Source organism: Apium graveolens, chromosome 4, assembly GCF_009905375.1.
Source record: "Apium graveolens cultivar Ventura chromosome 4, ASM990537v1, whole genome shotgun sequence".
In the NCBI taxonomy this organism is placed as follows: domain Eukaryota; kingdom Viridiplantae; phylum Streptophyta; class Magnoliopsida; order Apiales; family Apiaceae; genus Apium; species Apium graveolens.
The window spans coordinates 312,561,262-312,575,257 of record NC_133650.1 but is presented as its reverse complement, the minus strand read 5'-3'; the positions used below and the strand labels follow the sequence as shown (position 1 = coordinate 312,575,257).

Genomic DNA, 13,996 nt, shown 5'->3' with positions numbered 1-13,996 from the left:
GTTAAGTACTAGATATATAACCACAAAAATATATAACAAAAAATTTTGCACAGTAGTTTGAAGGAAAAAACATACTTTATCAAGCCCAGTATCTCATGTTCGAGCTTCATCCGCATTTCTTCTTCAATATTTACATCTTATAGGATCTCCGGTAACTTAACTATAATAGGAGAATGTAATCAAATTAACAAAAAAAAAGAATATTGTGGCATAAATATAGTAATTGTTCTAATAAGATAAAAGAATTTAAACATTTGATGATAGAATCAAAACAGAATCATGTGAGAAATTATGTTGTAATCACATTATATGCATGTTAATACTCTAATACTATCAAATTAAATCCCGTTATGAAAAGAATGTAAGATAAAATCTACTTAAATAATTGAATTAATAAACATCACTAACACTAGTCAAGCATACCAAAGAGACGCAATAAATGTTCAGCTCCATATGCTATTGAAGGAGGGATGTTCTCTGCACTCAATGCTTCGTATTGTTTGCGCTCGTTATTGTACAGTAACATTGTAGGAAGTGCTTTGTCAAAGTAATAACGTATCCCGTATAAGATTTCTTGTATTTCATCTCTCAACCTATTAAAAGAAAGCATGTCAGAAGATGGATGACTACAGCATCCACATTAGCACAAAAAATGCTACATGAAAGACATTTAAAAATTATATGACCGTAACCAAAAAGGAAAATACAAATACATAATTAGGTAATCTGGCATCAGGAATTTAAAAACATATAGGGAACATCAAATATAGAACACCAACTTACATGTTATTCTTTTTCACTTTGAACCTAAAGTACTTCTTCAATATGTCATCGACATTTGGGGTGCAAGGAAGCTTAACAAGCTGCTAGGCGACACAGGACAATTCAATACCATAATTAACATTATCACATTAGAGAATGCTAAAAATTAAAATAGCGACAACAGTATTTCATTGAACCTTGAACCCAGAGATTAAATTGAAAAACATCTAAAATTTATAAGTGAAAGACTGAAATACCTTGCCTAGGCGGGTTACAAATTCAGAATCATCCACTAGTTGTTTCTTTAGCATTCTTGGAATTTCAATATTCATATTCTCCTCGGCTAACAAGATTTCTGAAAAAAGAAAAACAAAATGTAATCCCCACAAGCTACTTGATCGTGTTATAAGTTAAAATTGAGAACTCTTGTAACATATATTTTATTGTATAAATGTATGAAATATCAAATAGTTCTAACCATCAGACTCCTTTGCTTTTCCCTTATCGCCAGACTTAGTGTTCGTAGCCAACTGATTTTGAATATCTTCATTAGATTGCTTGGCTTTTCCCTTATGGCCAGACTTAGTGTTCTTAGCCAACTGAATTTGAATATTCTCATCAGTAAACTTCATCAGACGATCTGTTCCCAGCCATTCATCCCATCTGTTATGTAAATAGGTTTTTTAATGTTTGAGTATATAGGACGAGTAGCCATGTCTTGCCAGTGACAAAAAATGGGTTGCACTGCTCTTTTATTGTGCAACTCTTTTAAGATGTATACAAACACAATCACCATTAAAAAATCTTAAAAAACACAATTCAACAAGATTCAATGTTTGACAAGGGAGCATGCTTCCACATATATGTACTCACCTTTTATTCCGACCCTGCACATATAAAGGGACCAAATCAATAAATTTTGATTATGACTATTAAACTTCCAAAGTTATATAAGTTATTGCTTGTTAAAAGAGAGAGAACCCATTATTAAAGCATCGTGAATCTCTCAACAATACACTCACACGATAATGAACCAAATATCTCTTTGCTGTCATGCTAGATTCAACAACCGTCAACACCTATAAAAGAAATTAAGAAACATGATTTTACCCATTTTGTTGTGAAGAAACGGCCACAAAGAATGTCAAAGATACAAAGAGAGGAAAAGCCATTTTACAGTTATTTCTACAAATTAATGGAAATGAGACTTGACACAAGAAATCAAATTTTTAAAATGCATCAAAATGCATGATAATATACAAAGTTTTACCTTGGCCTCATACCATTTGTCACTATAAGAAGCCCAAACTTTCTCACCTTCTTCATAAAGACTATTATCCGAGGAACAGTTCATCAAGTCAAACCCAGTTTTTGATTTTGGCATTTCCTGAAGAACAACCTGCAACTTGAGATATATATATATATATAACTGTATGTGTATTGCGTTAAACCTGAGGAAACAGATATGCAGAAACTGAACTGACTTTTATTGACTGCAATGCTCTACTTAAATAATACAAAACAAGACTCAAACGTTAACCACGTTCCCTACAAACCAGGTACTAGAAACTGACTCCTACTAAAACTCTGCACTACTAACTTATTCAAATGCATGCTCCTAAAACTACTCTCACGACCAGACTTGGTCAATACATGCATGTAACCAAAGTAAAGTAGTTATTTAAATAAACTAAACATAATAAATATAAACTTAGTTTAGATTAATTCCAACAAACTCCCCCTTAATCTAAACTAGTTTATTTCAGACAAATTTTTGACACCCAGGAGACTCTGCATCTTCTCAAACTTAACGATAGGCAATGGTTTAGTGAGCGTATCAGCTCGTTGTTCCTGCGTTTTCACATACTCCAGTTTAATGTCTCCGCGTTGCACACAATCTCTGATGAAATGATAACGTATGTCAATGTGTTTCGATCGACCGTGAAACACTGGATTTTTGGCTAGGTTTATAGCTGATTTATTGTCGACATACAATAGCACTGGACCTGGGTCTTTACCTGCAACTGCTGCCAACAAGTTCTTCAGCCATATACCCTGACAGGCAGCCACTGTGGCTGCCATGAACTCCGCTTCACAGGAGGATAGAGCCACGCATTTCTGCTTCTGAGAGACCCATGTAATGACACTTTCATTTAGATAGAAAACAACCCCCCCTGTGCTTCTTCTGTCGTCAATGTGTCCTGCCAAATCACTGTCCGAGTACCCTGTGAGTTCATTGTTGCCGCTGTTCTTGCTGTACATCAAGCCATAATTAGTTGTACCCTTTATATAACGTAATACTCGTTTAACAACGTTGAGATGCAGAACCGTGGGTCATTCCATATAACGACTCACTATACCAACCGGAAAAGCTATATCCGGCCTGGTATGAACTAAGTATCGAAGGCCGCCTACCAAACTCTTATACTCTGTTGAGTCAACAGCCTTTCCATGAGGATCTTTTGTAAGCACCAATTTTGGGTCCATCGGATACTTTGTTGGGTTACATCCTGTCATACCAGCCTTCTCAAGAATCTTATTCGCATATGCAGATTGTTTGAGCTCCACGAAGCCTTCCCCCTGTGTCACCTGAATTCCCAGATAGTAAGACAACAAACCAAGATCACTTATCTCGAAATGTTGCTCCATTTGTTGCTTGAATTTCTTTATGCCTGCTGTGCTCGTTCCTGTTATTAGAAGATCATCAACGTAAACAGCAACGACCAGGCTTTCATTTTCTTCCCGCCTCGTATACACGGCATGCTCGTAAGGGCATCTAGTCAGACCTATCCCTTCAAGGCACTTATTCTGTTTTGAATACCAAGCCCTTGGGGCCTGTCGAAGACCATACAAGGCTTTGCTCAATTTATAAACTAAGTATTCCTGACCTTTCTTTCTAAATCCTTCTGGCTGTGAGACATACACTGCTTCACTTAGTTCACCGTTCAGAAAAGCCGACTTTACGTCTAAATGGTGGATTTCCCATCCATTTTTAGCAGCCAGTGCGAGAAGGAGCCTGACCGTTTCAAGTCGTGTCACCGGGGCAAAAATCTCATCAAAGTCAACGCCCCGCTCTTGCACATAACCTTTTGCGACGACTCGAGCTTTATACTTCACTATGTTCCCACCAGTGTCTCGCTTAGCCTTGAATATCCATTTTAGGTCAATCGTCTTTTGTCCATCAGGCAGCTTAGTGAGGGTCCAGGTCTGATTTCTTTCAATAGCTTCTATCTCTCTTTCCATTGCTTCTCTCCATTCCCTTTTCTTTGTTGCTTGGCTGTAGTTGATAGGTTCATCCACACCCATCAGTAATAATTCATCTGACAGCTCCACTTCCTCTGTTTCATCGTACAGTTCACTCAATAATCGTAGTTTTCGTGGTTGGCTGCTTTCTGAACTCTGATTTTCACTACCCATCGAGGATGTTATAGACTGCGGAGTGTTTTGATCAGAACTAGTGTTGTGATCTGAACTTGTTGCCTCTATTGAATTTATACTCCCACCTCCAGTATACCGTGACTGCATTGGAGTGTTATACTCTGCACCGAATTCTGTACCGCCCGTCTCGCCAAGTGCTTTGTCAAATAGAGTATAATTCCCATGATGAGCTGTTGTATAATTTTCTACCTGGTTCCATGACCATCTCGCCTTCTCATCGAATATGACATCTCGGCTTATTAAAATTTGCTTGGTCAAAGGATCATATAATCTATATCCTTTTGTGCCAGCCTCTCTACAAAGATTAATTACAGTCCGACTTCGATCATCCAATTTTCTTGTATGGACAGAAGGAACTTTCATATATGCAATACACCCAAAGATTTTTACGTGCCCAAAGTTTGGCTTCTCACCTGTCAACACCTCATGAGGAGTCTGTGTAGAGAGTGCTCGTGTGGATAATCGATTCAGAATGTATACGGAGTGCCTGACTGCCTCTCCCCATAAGAAAGCCGGTAAATCCATAGATTTCAGAAAACTTCGTGTCATTGCTACCACCGTACGGTTGCGCCTTTCGACTACGCCATTCTGTTGAGGCGTATACGGGGTAGTATATTGTCTGTGGATACCGTTTTCTTCACAGTACGAGTTGAAACTCCGAGAACAAAATTCACCACCGCGGTCTGTGCGCAATGCCTTTATCTTGTCTGACCCATTCTCTACGAGAGCTCGAAATCTTTTGAAAGCGTCAAAAGCTTCACCCTTTTCACTGAGCATATAGACCCACATATATCTAGTATAATCATCAACGAGGAGAAGAAACTACCTGTTTCCACTTGGTGTTTCGGGTGTCATTGGACCACAAAGATCGCCATGGATCAGCTCGAGAATTTTGTTTGCTCTGTATTGTGACTGTGCGGGGAATGGTTTCCTGACCTGTCTAGCCATCAAATAACCCGAACAATGTTCTTTTGGAGCAGTTATAACCGGTAGACCCTCCACCATCTCATTCTTAGACATGAAGCTCAAAGCCTGAAAATTAACATGCCCCAGACGCTTGTGCCACAGCCAAGAAGTCTCCTCTGCCTTGGTTAACAAACAAGTAGATTCATGATTTTCAAGTTCAATTTTATACAATCTATTTCCTGATCTCTTGACCCTCATAAGAAGTCTTCCCCGTTCATCATATATCCAAAGCCAATCCCCATTAAGCACTACTTTATTTCCATCCTCAGCAAGTTGTCCAAGACTTATAATATTATTACGGAGATTCGGGATGTAATATACCTCACGAAAAATCTTTTCTTCTCCGTTCTTGCATTTAAATGCCACAGTGCCTTTACCCTTTATGTCAATCGTAGACCCGTCTCCGAAACGAACCTCCCCTGTCACTTTCTCATCCAACTCACTAAATTTGAATCTTTGCCCGGTCATGTGATTACTTGCGCCGTTATCCAGGTACCAAATGTTTGACACTCTTTTGCCATTTTCACCGTCTACAATCAAACCTGGGATTACATTCCTTTCGTTCAGAAACAATTTTCGTTGTCCGCATTCTGCCATTAACAGCGCTGGTTCATCATCAGTGGTCTGTAACATGTTGACCTCCGCATGTTGGTCCTTCTCTCGTTTGGGCTTTCGACACTCGGCCGCATAGTGACCATAGGCGAGACAGTTGAAACATCTAATTTTGCTCCTATCTCGCCCCGTTTTTCATCTTCAAGGACTCGAAATCTGCTTTCAATGTTTGTACCTTTGCCCTTTTAACACGCTCCGCACCGAGACACATAGTTTTAAGCGCCTCCCATGCTTCTTTAGCAGTGGTTTTCTCAGCAAGTGACAAGAGGAAATCCTCAGGTATTCCTTGAAAGATTGCTGCTAAAGCGAGTTTATCGACGGTCTCGTCCACATTCCCCTTAGGATCTTTGGGTTCTATAGCTTGCCATACCCCATGTGCTTGCATGAACACCTTCATCTTAATAGCCCATGCGGTGTAGTTTTCTCGCGTCAGTATCGGATAGTTCAGACCAACTCCACCCTCTCTAACTTTCCCATTCCCTGCTTCCATCGTTGTTCCCCTGGGCATATATTTTGTCATCCGCCAGAGGTCTGGCTCTGATACCACGTGAAGAACAACCTGCAACTTGAGATATATATATATATATATATAACTGTATGTGTATTGCGTTAAACCTGAGGAAACAGATATGCATAAACTGAACTGACTTTTATTGACTGCAATGCTCTACTTAAATAATACAAAACAAGACTCAAACGTTAACCACATTCCCTACAAACCAGGTACTAGAAACTGACTCCTACTAAAACTCTGCACTACTAACTTATTCAAATGCAGGCTCCTAAAACTACTCTCACGACCAGACTTGGTCAATACATGCATGTAACCAAAGTAAACTAGTTATTTAAATAAACTAAACATAATAAATATAAACTTAGTTTAGATTAATTCCAACATTTCCCTGGGGGCACTTAAAACCTGCAGATACAAACTAGGGGGCGCTATATATAAGAATTCTAAGTTGTTTGCGGCAATGGCTTAGAGAATACACGATTGAAAGGTTCTTATATAGTGAGAGTTTATTATGACCTAGTTGACACGCATACATGTTAACTGAAACTTTTCTCACTAGTCGCGTCCTTAGCTGAACAGTCGTGTCCTTTTACAATTCTTACAATTTATACAATATTTTGTTCATTTTTCAAAAAAGAATGCTTCTATTTTTTTTAATACTTTAAAGAGGAGATTGAAAAAAAAATTAGAGCTCTTTTTTTATGGGAAAAAATATGAAAATTAAAAAAAATATGTAAATTATGTTCAAGTGTCTAGAAAATATTTATACTAGTTATACCACAAGTCATAAATTTCAACTTAACTAATCATCAAAGTTAAATTAAAAAATACAAAACAGGTATTTTCGTAAAATGAGTTGTTTTAGTTGAGAAAAATAGAAAATATAATGTGTTTTACATGAAAAGATAATTGGTTAGTTATAAATATAAAAATTATGACCGAAAATCAAAACTTTCAATGTTTTCAATGTTCGGGCACCTAGACACATACTATACATTTATTCCATTTAAACTCGCATATTATATTTTTTTATTTGCTAGAAAATATGCTAGGAAATATTTTTAGCGATAATAAAATCTACAGAAACAATTTTCCTCATTGATAAAAATATATCATCTAATTGAATGTCTAAAATAACACACAAAAAATCTTTTTGAGCCCCTCAAAAGTGAAACCCCATGAAAAAACTAGGGGAAAAAGAGTGCCCCTATACATTACATTCTATACTAAAATTAAGAATAAAACTAGTGTCTTCCAAAAGTTACGAGAATTCCTTCATGTCACCAAAATTGTAGTTAAATTAATTTGAAAAGCCAGCATTGTGTCTTAAAATCTGATAAGAGAACACCAATTAAATCTCTTTCAAGTATCGTGAAAACAACAACAAATTAAATAAATAAAATAAAATAAGGTGAATATGTTAAAAATGAGAGAAAATTAAACGTGATATTTTATTATAACAAATGAATGTACATACAATTCATAAAAACAAAGAAATAAAATAAAGTCTAACAAAAAGAACCAACAAAGTGGCATGTAAAAGGCCAAAATATATGTCATCAAATAAGTCATCTATAAAAGATATAACATTAGCCTTCAATCAAGACACTAATTGAAATCTTTTAGTCAAATAACTAATCTAATAATTTCGAGAAATAATTTTATTTAACAAAATAATTCAAAAGAAAAATACAATCAATTCATACCTTAATTGCAACTCAATTAATTCACTGATTATGACATTCTGACTCCTGACTCATATGTCAGGCCAAACACTCAACTCTTGTAGCCGACAAAAAAAGAGGAAACTTTGATTGTATGCCTGCAAGAGTCAAAAAAATACTTTTAAACTCTTTGTTTTTTTTGAAATCTTTAAACTCTTTGTTTTTTGTTCAAAATTGTACTACCCTCTACTCTATAATGAGAGGTTTAGTTGAAAATAAAACAACAAATAATTAAAACTTTGATGTCAATATTACTCAATAAGAAGCATTCACAAGAAATTGATAATTCGGGTGCAAAAAAAAAGAGTGAAACTATTGTGAATAGAAGCACTAACTAGGGTCGAGAACTTTGTATTGATAATTCTCAACAATGATTCATCGACAGTACATAGTGTTCACTGATCTGCAATTATAATGCATTTTGTTATAATTATTATATGGTAATAAAATTGAGATAAAAATTAAGAAAATTATTTATAGAAATTCATGGACAAAAAAGAATGTAATATGGTTAATAAACTAATTAGATAATCACCAATGCCCATAAAATCAAGTGACTAAAAACAAGTAATCATGTGATCAGTTTGGTTACTATTTTTTATTAGAATAAAATAATAGTAATGTATGTAATCAGTTAAGATTTTAATTTTTTGTATTAATTCTGCCACGATAGCTATGGCTAAGAAAGCAAGTAAATCTACACTTCAACAAATAAAGAAGTGAAGAGTTCACCTTCACGAACCTTTTAAAGCTGACATGTAGTAAGTTGTAAAAATAACGTGGCAATATTAAAAGTGGTTCAGTTACTGCTGTTGTGGCTTTACCGGAACATCATGAGCAAAACCTAGAAGTTGATCCAAGGGTTGACGATACTGGTCAGTCTACTTTAAATGATAATTAAGAAGAAGTTGAACATATACGGTATATTTACACATGAATTCCCAGTTGTACGATAATTTAGAGTATAGCTCCTAAAAAATTTCTACATCTTTTATACCTGGACAGCTCCTAAAAAATTTAAAGGAGTGTCAAAATGTTAAAAGTTGGTGGTAGGAGTTCGTTATTAGCCCTAGGCTTTAAAGTAGCACTACCATGTGCACCTATCTTTCTTTGAGTTCCCTCCTTTCTGGGGTTCACGACTTCTTTTATATGTCCAAATATTGAGCCCATATACCTTCTTTACAGCCTCTTGGGGGGATGACTGGTGGATCAAGAATAGGCATTTCAGGGAAGATGCAGATATAACAGATACGGAAGGGGAGCTCTACCCTGCGAAAGTTGATCATAATTAGGTAAAGAGCTCTCTAATAAAAAGGTGGTGATTAAATTAAATAAATGCAGAAGATTAGATGAGATATAAGAAATTTTCTGCGGATGCTAGTTAAGGATCATGTGTCTCTTACTCATGTCTACTGCATGTTATTCTAGAAGAACTAAAGAAAAAATGTTGCATTATGTTCTGGTAACCTTTATTACCAAAATCTATTCCTTTTTATTCATATGTTTGCTTCAAAATAATGTATTTTATGTTTGACACATTATAGGAAAGGTACGATATTCCTGAACACTGCAACAAGTGGATAAAAAGGAGTATTTAATACTTGTTCGAAAGTGCAAAAGTCCCGTGTGAAGAAGAATCAGTACAAAAAATATGCCACTGACGAGAAAAGGATTGAAAACATGCCGGATAAAATTTCATTTGATGATTCTAAGTTATGGATGAAGTATCGGGACGATGAAGGAGTTCGGGTACTCTTAATAAACATGCATATATAAAGTAGACTTAAAGTCGAGTAACCATTTACTTCAATTTTTTTGGTACCTCTCAGTACAATTTGAGTCAAGAATTTCATTTTTTAATAATAGACACTTGAAAAGGAGAATGCAGTCTATCGTAATTCATATGCTGACCACGCACTCTCGGCCGCAAATCTCCGCTGAAATTAGAGACAAATTGGTATGACATGGTTTTAAAATATGAAAAATCAACATATTTAATTCTGATATGTTATATTTTAGCCAAAGTGGTACGATATTACTTTTTATTTTTGTGTGTTTTTTTATATATGCTAGAAAAGCAAAGACCCCAATTCAGAATCATCATGTGATGAATTCATGTGAACTTCCACCACTAACCATATAATAATACAAAATCGGAAAAATAACTCAAATAAATATACATAAACTAATTCCTTAAGCTAACCAACAAACTTACTATAATCAATTGAAATACAAACCCATAAAACACGGAATTTGAAATACACATACAAGGAGACATAATTTAACAAAAAAAATAAGAACCCAATTAAACACACAAAAGTGAGAAGACGTAAATAATGTCAAAGAGACATATTTAACATATATTGTGAATTCCAAATATTAATTACGAATTTTAAAATTATTGAAATAATTAAGAATCCCCAAAAATCGAGGGTTTACAAATATTAAACTAATAATTATACAAATAAGATATTGAATTCATACTATAAACATATGTCATAAAAGCTTGAAATGAACTAAATTCAGATCCAAAGACGAAAGCTTTAAATCCAACTTCAACTTCGAGTTTACCTATTACGGAGTTTCAAGGATGGAGAAAGAGGTATAATATGTATTGGGTGTGTTGTTTAAAGGTATCTTTTGGGTAATAGTAATTTTCAGATAATAGGCTTCAGTAGAAAATTTGGCGGCTTCTATTTCCAATTCAACAAGTTTCTGAACCAAATTTTATTTTTTCGCTTTTTAATAACATATTTTTTTATAATCTACGGCAACACTACAAGAAATATGGGCTATAAGAGACCATCACAAATATGATAGTCCTGTATCCTTTGATTTTTATCCTCATTTCCAACCGAATATAACCATCCAACATGGTTGGTCGATCGCAATTATAATCATAACCAACCAAGTACCAACCCACATTGGTCGATTTTCCTTCGTTTAAGTTAACCTTTGTGTAAATAGTTTAATGTTTAATGACTAAATAGCAAGTTAATTCTAGTACATTGATCAGTTAGCAAGTTTTTTGAGTTTAATGACCTAGATGCATGCTGGTCATGAGTTCAATGATAATTTAGCCTATTAAAAACATTTACACATGGGATATATAATGACATAGGCCACGGTATAGTAATACAAAAAAGTGTAAAACTCTTTAGGCCCGCCCTGGATATAAATCTAACCTAAGCGGGATCTGAACCACCAACAAACTATCAACCTTCCGATCAGCCAGATAGCCGTGATATAGCTTTAGATCATTATTTCTTCTCTGCATCCAGATCTTCAGGGGTCTGGTAAGTAGAAAGGAAAAAAGTACTTTGATTTTCCTCCAAAAACCTGCATAACAGCATGGTTAAGTACTAGATTTATAACCACAGAAATATATAACAAAAATTTTTGCACAGTAGTTTGAAGGAAAAAACATACTTTATCAAGCCCAGTATCTCATGTTCGAGCTTCATCCGCATTTCTTCTTCAATATTTACATCTTGTAGGATCTCCGGTAACTTAACTATAATTGGAGAATGTAATCAAATTAACAAAAAAAAAAGAATATTGTGGCATAAATATGGTAATTGTTCTAATAAGATAAAAGAATTTAAACATTTGATGATAGAATCAAAACAGAAACATGTGAGAAATTATGCCGTAATCACATTATATGCATGCTAATACTCTAATACTATCAAATTAAATCCCGTTATGAAAAGAATGTAAGATAAAATCTACTTAAATAATTGAATAAATAAACATCACTAACACTAGTTAAGCATACCAAAGAGACGCAATAAATGTTGAGCTCCATATGCTACTGAAGGAGGGATGTTCTCTGCACTCAATGCTTCCTATTGTTTGCGCTCGTTATTGTACAGTAGCATTGTAGGAAGTGCTTTGTCAAAGTAATAACGTATCCCGTATAAGATTTCTTGTATTTCATCTCTCAACCTATTACCAGAAAGCATGTCAGAAGATGGATGACTACAGCATCCACATTAGCACAAAAAATGCTACATGAAAGACATTTAAAAATTATATGACGGTAACCAAAAAGGAAAATACAAATACTTAATTAGGTAATCTGGCATCAGGAATTTAAAAACATATAGGGAACATCAAATATAGAACACCAACTTACATGTTATTCTTTTTCACTTTGAACCTAAAGTACTTCTTCAATATGTCATCGACATTTGCGGTGCGAGGAAGCTTAACAAGCTGCTAGGCGACACAGGACAATTCAATACCATAATTAACATTATCACATTACAGAATGCTAAAAATGAAAATAGCCACAACACTATTTCATTGAACCTTGAACCCAGAGATTAAATTGAAAAACATCTAAAATTTATAAAGTGAAAGACTGAAATACCTTGCCTAGGCGGGTTACAAATTCAGAATCATCCACTAGTTGTTTCTTTAGCATTCTTGGAATTTCAATATTCATATTCTCCTCGGCTAACAAGATTTCTGAAAAAAGAAAAACAAAATGTAATCCCCACAAGCTAGTTGATCGTGTTATAAGTTAAAATTGAGAACTCTTGTAACATATATTTTATTGTATAAATGTATGAAATATCAAATAGTTCTAACCATCAGACTCCTTTGCTTTTCCCTTATCGCCAGACTTAGTGTTCGTAGCCAACTGATTTTGAATATCTTCATTAGATTGCTTGGCTTTTCCCTTATGGCCAGACTTAGTGTTCTTAGCCAACTGAATTTGAATATTCTCATCAGTAAACTTCATCAGACGATCAGTTCCCAGCCATTCATCCCATCTGTTATGTAAATAGGTTTTTTAATGTTTGAGTATATAGGACGAGTAGCCATGTCTTTCCAGTGACAAAAAATGGGTTGCACTGCTCTTTTATTGTGCAACTCTTTTAAGATGTATACAAACACAATCACCATTAAAAAATCTTAAAAAACACAATTCAACAAGATTCAATGTTTGACAAGGGAGCATGCTTCCACATATATGTACTCACCTTTTATTCCAACCCTGCACATATAAAGGGACCAAATCAATAAATTTTGATTATGACTATTAAACTTCCAAAGTTATATAAGTTATTGCTTGTTAAAAGAGAGAGAACCCATTATTAAAGCATCGTGAATCTCTCAACAATACACTCACACGATAATGAACCAAATATCTCTTTGCTGTCATGCTAGATTCAACAACCGTCAACACCTATAAAAGAAATTAAGAAACATGATTTTACCCATTTTGTTGTGAAGAAACGGCCACAAAGAATGTCAAAGATACAAAGAGAGGAAAAGCCATTTTACAGTTATTTCTACAAATTAATGGAAATGAGACTTGACACAAGAAATCAAATTTTTAAAATGCATCAAAATGCATGATAATATACAAAGTTTTACCTTGGCCTCATACCATTTGTCACTATAAGAAGCCCAAACTTTCTCACCTTCTTCATAAAGACTATTATCCGAGGAACAGTTCATCAAGTCAAACCCAGTTTTTGATTTTGGCATTTCCCTGGGGGGCACTTAAAACCTGCAGATACAAACTAGGGGGCGCTATATATGAGAATTCTAAGTTGTTTGCCGCAATGGCTTAGAGAATACACGATTGAAAGGTTCTTATATAGTGAGAGTTTATTATGACCTAGTTGACACGCATACATGTTAACTGAACTTTTCTCACTAGTCGCGTCCTTAGCTGAACAGTCGTGTCCTTTTACAATTCTTACAATTTATACAATATTTTGTTCATTTTTCAAAAAAGAATGCTTCTATTTTTTTAATACTTTAAAGAGGAGATTGAAAAAAAAATTAGAGCTCTTTTTTTATGGGAAAAAAATAGGAAAATTAAAAAAAAAAATGTAAATTATGTTCAAGTGTCTAGAAAATATTTATACTAGTTATACCACAAGTCATAAATTTCAACTTAACTAATCATCAAAGTTAAATTAAAAAATACAAAACAGGTATTTTCGTAAAATGAGTTGTT

At 34.6% G+C, this 13,996-nt stretch overlaps 1 protein-coding gene across 1 annotated transcript; it reads right to left on the bottom strand.

The window, feature by feature from the left end:
* Nucleotides 1–11,276: 11,276 nt before the first annotated feature.
* Nucleotides 11,277–12,360, bottom strand: LOC141720171 (protein MRG2-like). The gene is made up of 6 exons (XM_074522526.1): nucleotides 12,331–12,360; nucleotides 12,155–12,234; nucleotides 11,972–12,026; nucleotides 11,795–11,864; nucleotides 11,446–11,530; nucleotides 11,277–11,355 (listed from the first exon to the last, which is right to left on the bottom strand). Exons 1-6 carry the CDS (start codon nucleotides 12,358–12,360, stop codon nucleotides 11,277–11,279), a joined length of 399 nt encoding a protein of 132 aa, XP_074378627.1.
* Between the last annotated feature and the right edge of the window lie 1,636 nt (nucleotides 12,361–13,996).

What these genes read in the sequence shown, in the direction of transcription:
- LOC141720171 (XM_074522526.1), bottom strand. Translation starts at nt 12,360, where the DNA reads ATGTTTTTCAATTTAATCTCTGGGTTCAAG. An exon ending in AAAGTGAAAAAGAATAACAT is followed by an intron (nt 12,027 to 12,154) that starts GTAAGTTGGTGT and finishes TCTTTCATGTAG; the next exon opens with CATTTTTTGTGCTAATGTGG. An exon ending in ACATTTATTGCGTCTCTTTG is followed by an intron (nt 11,531 to 11,794) that starts GTATGCTTAACT and finishes CTCCAATTATAG; the next exon opens with TTAAGTTACCGGAGATCCTA.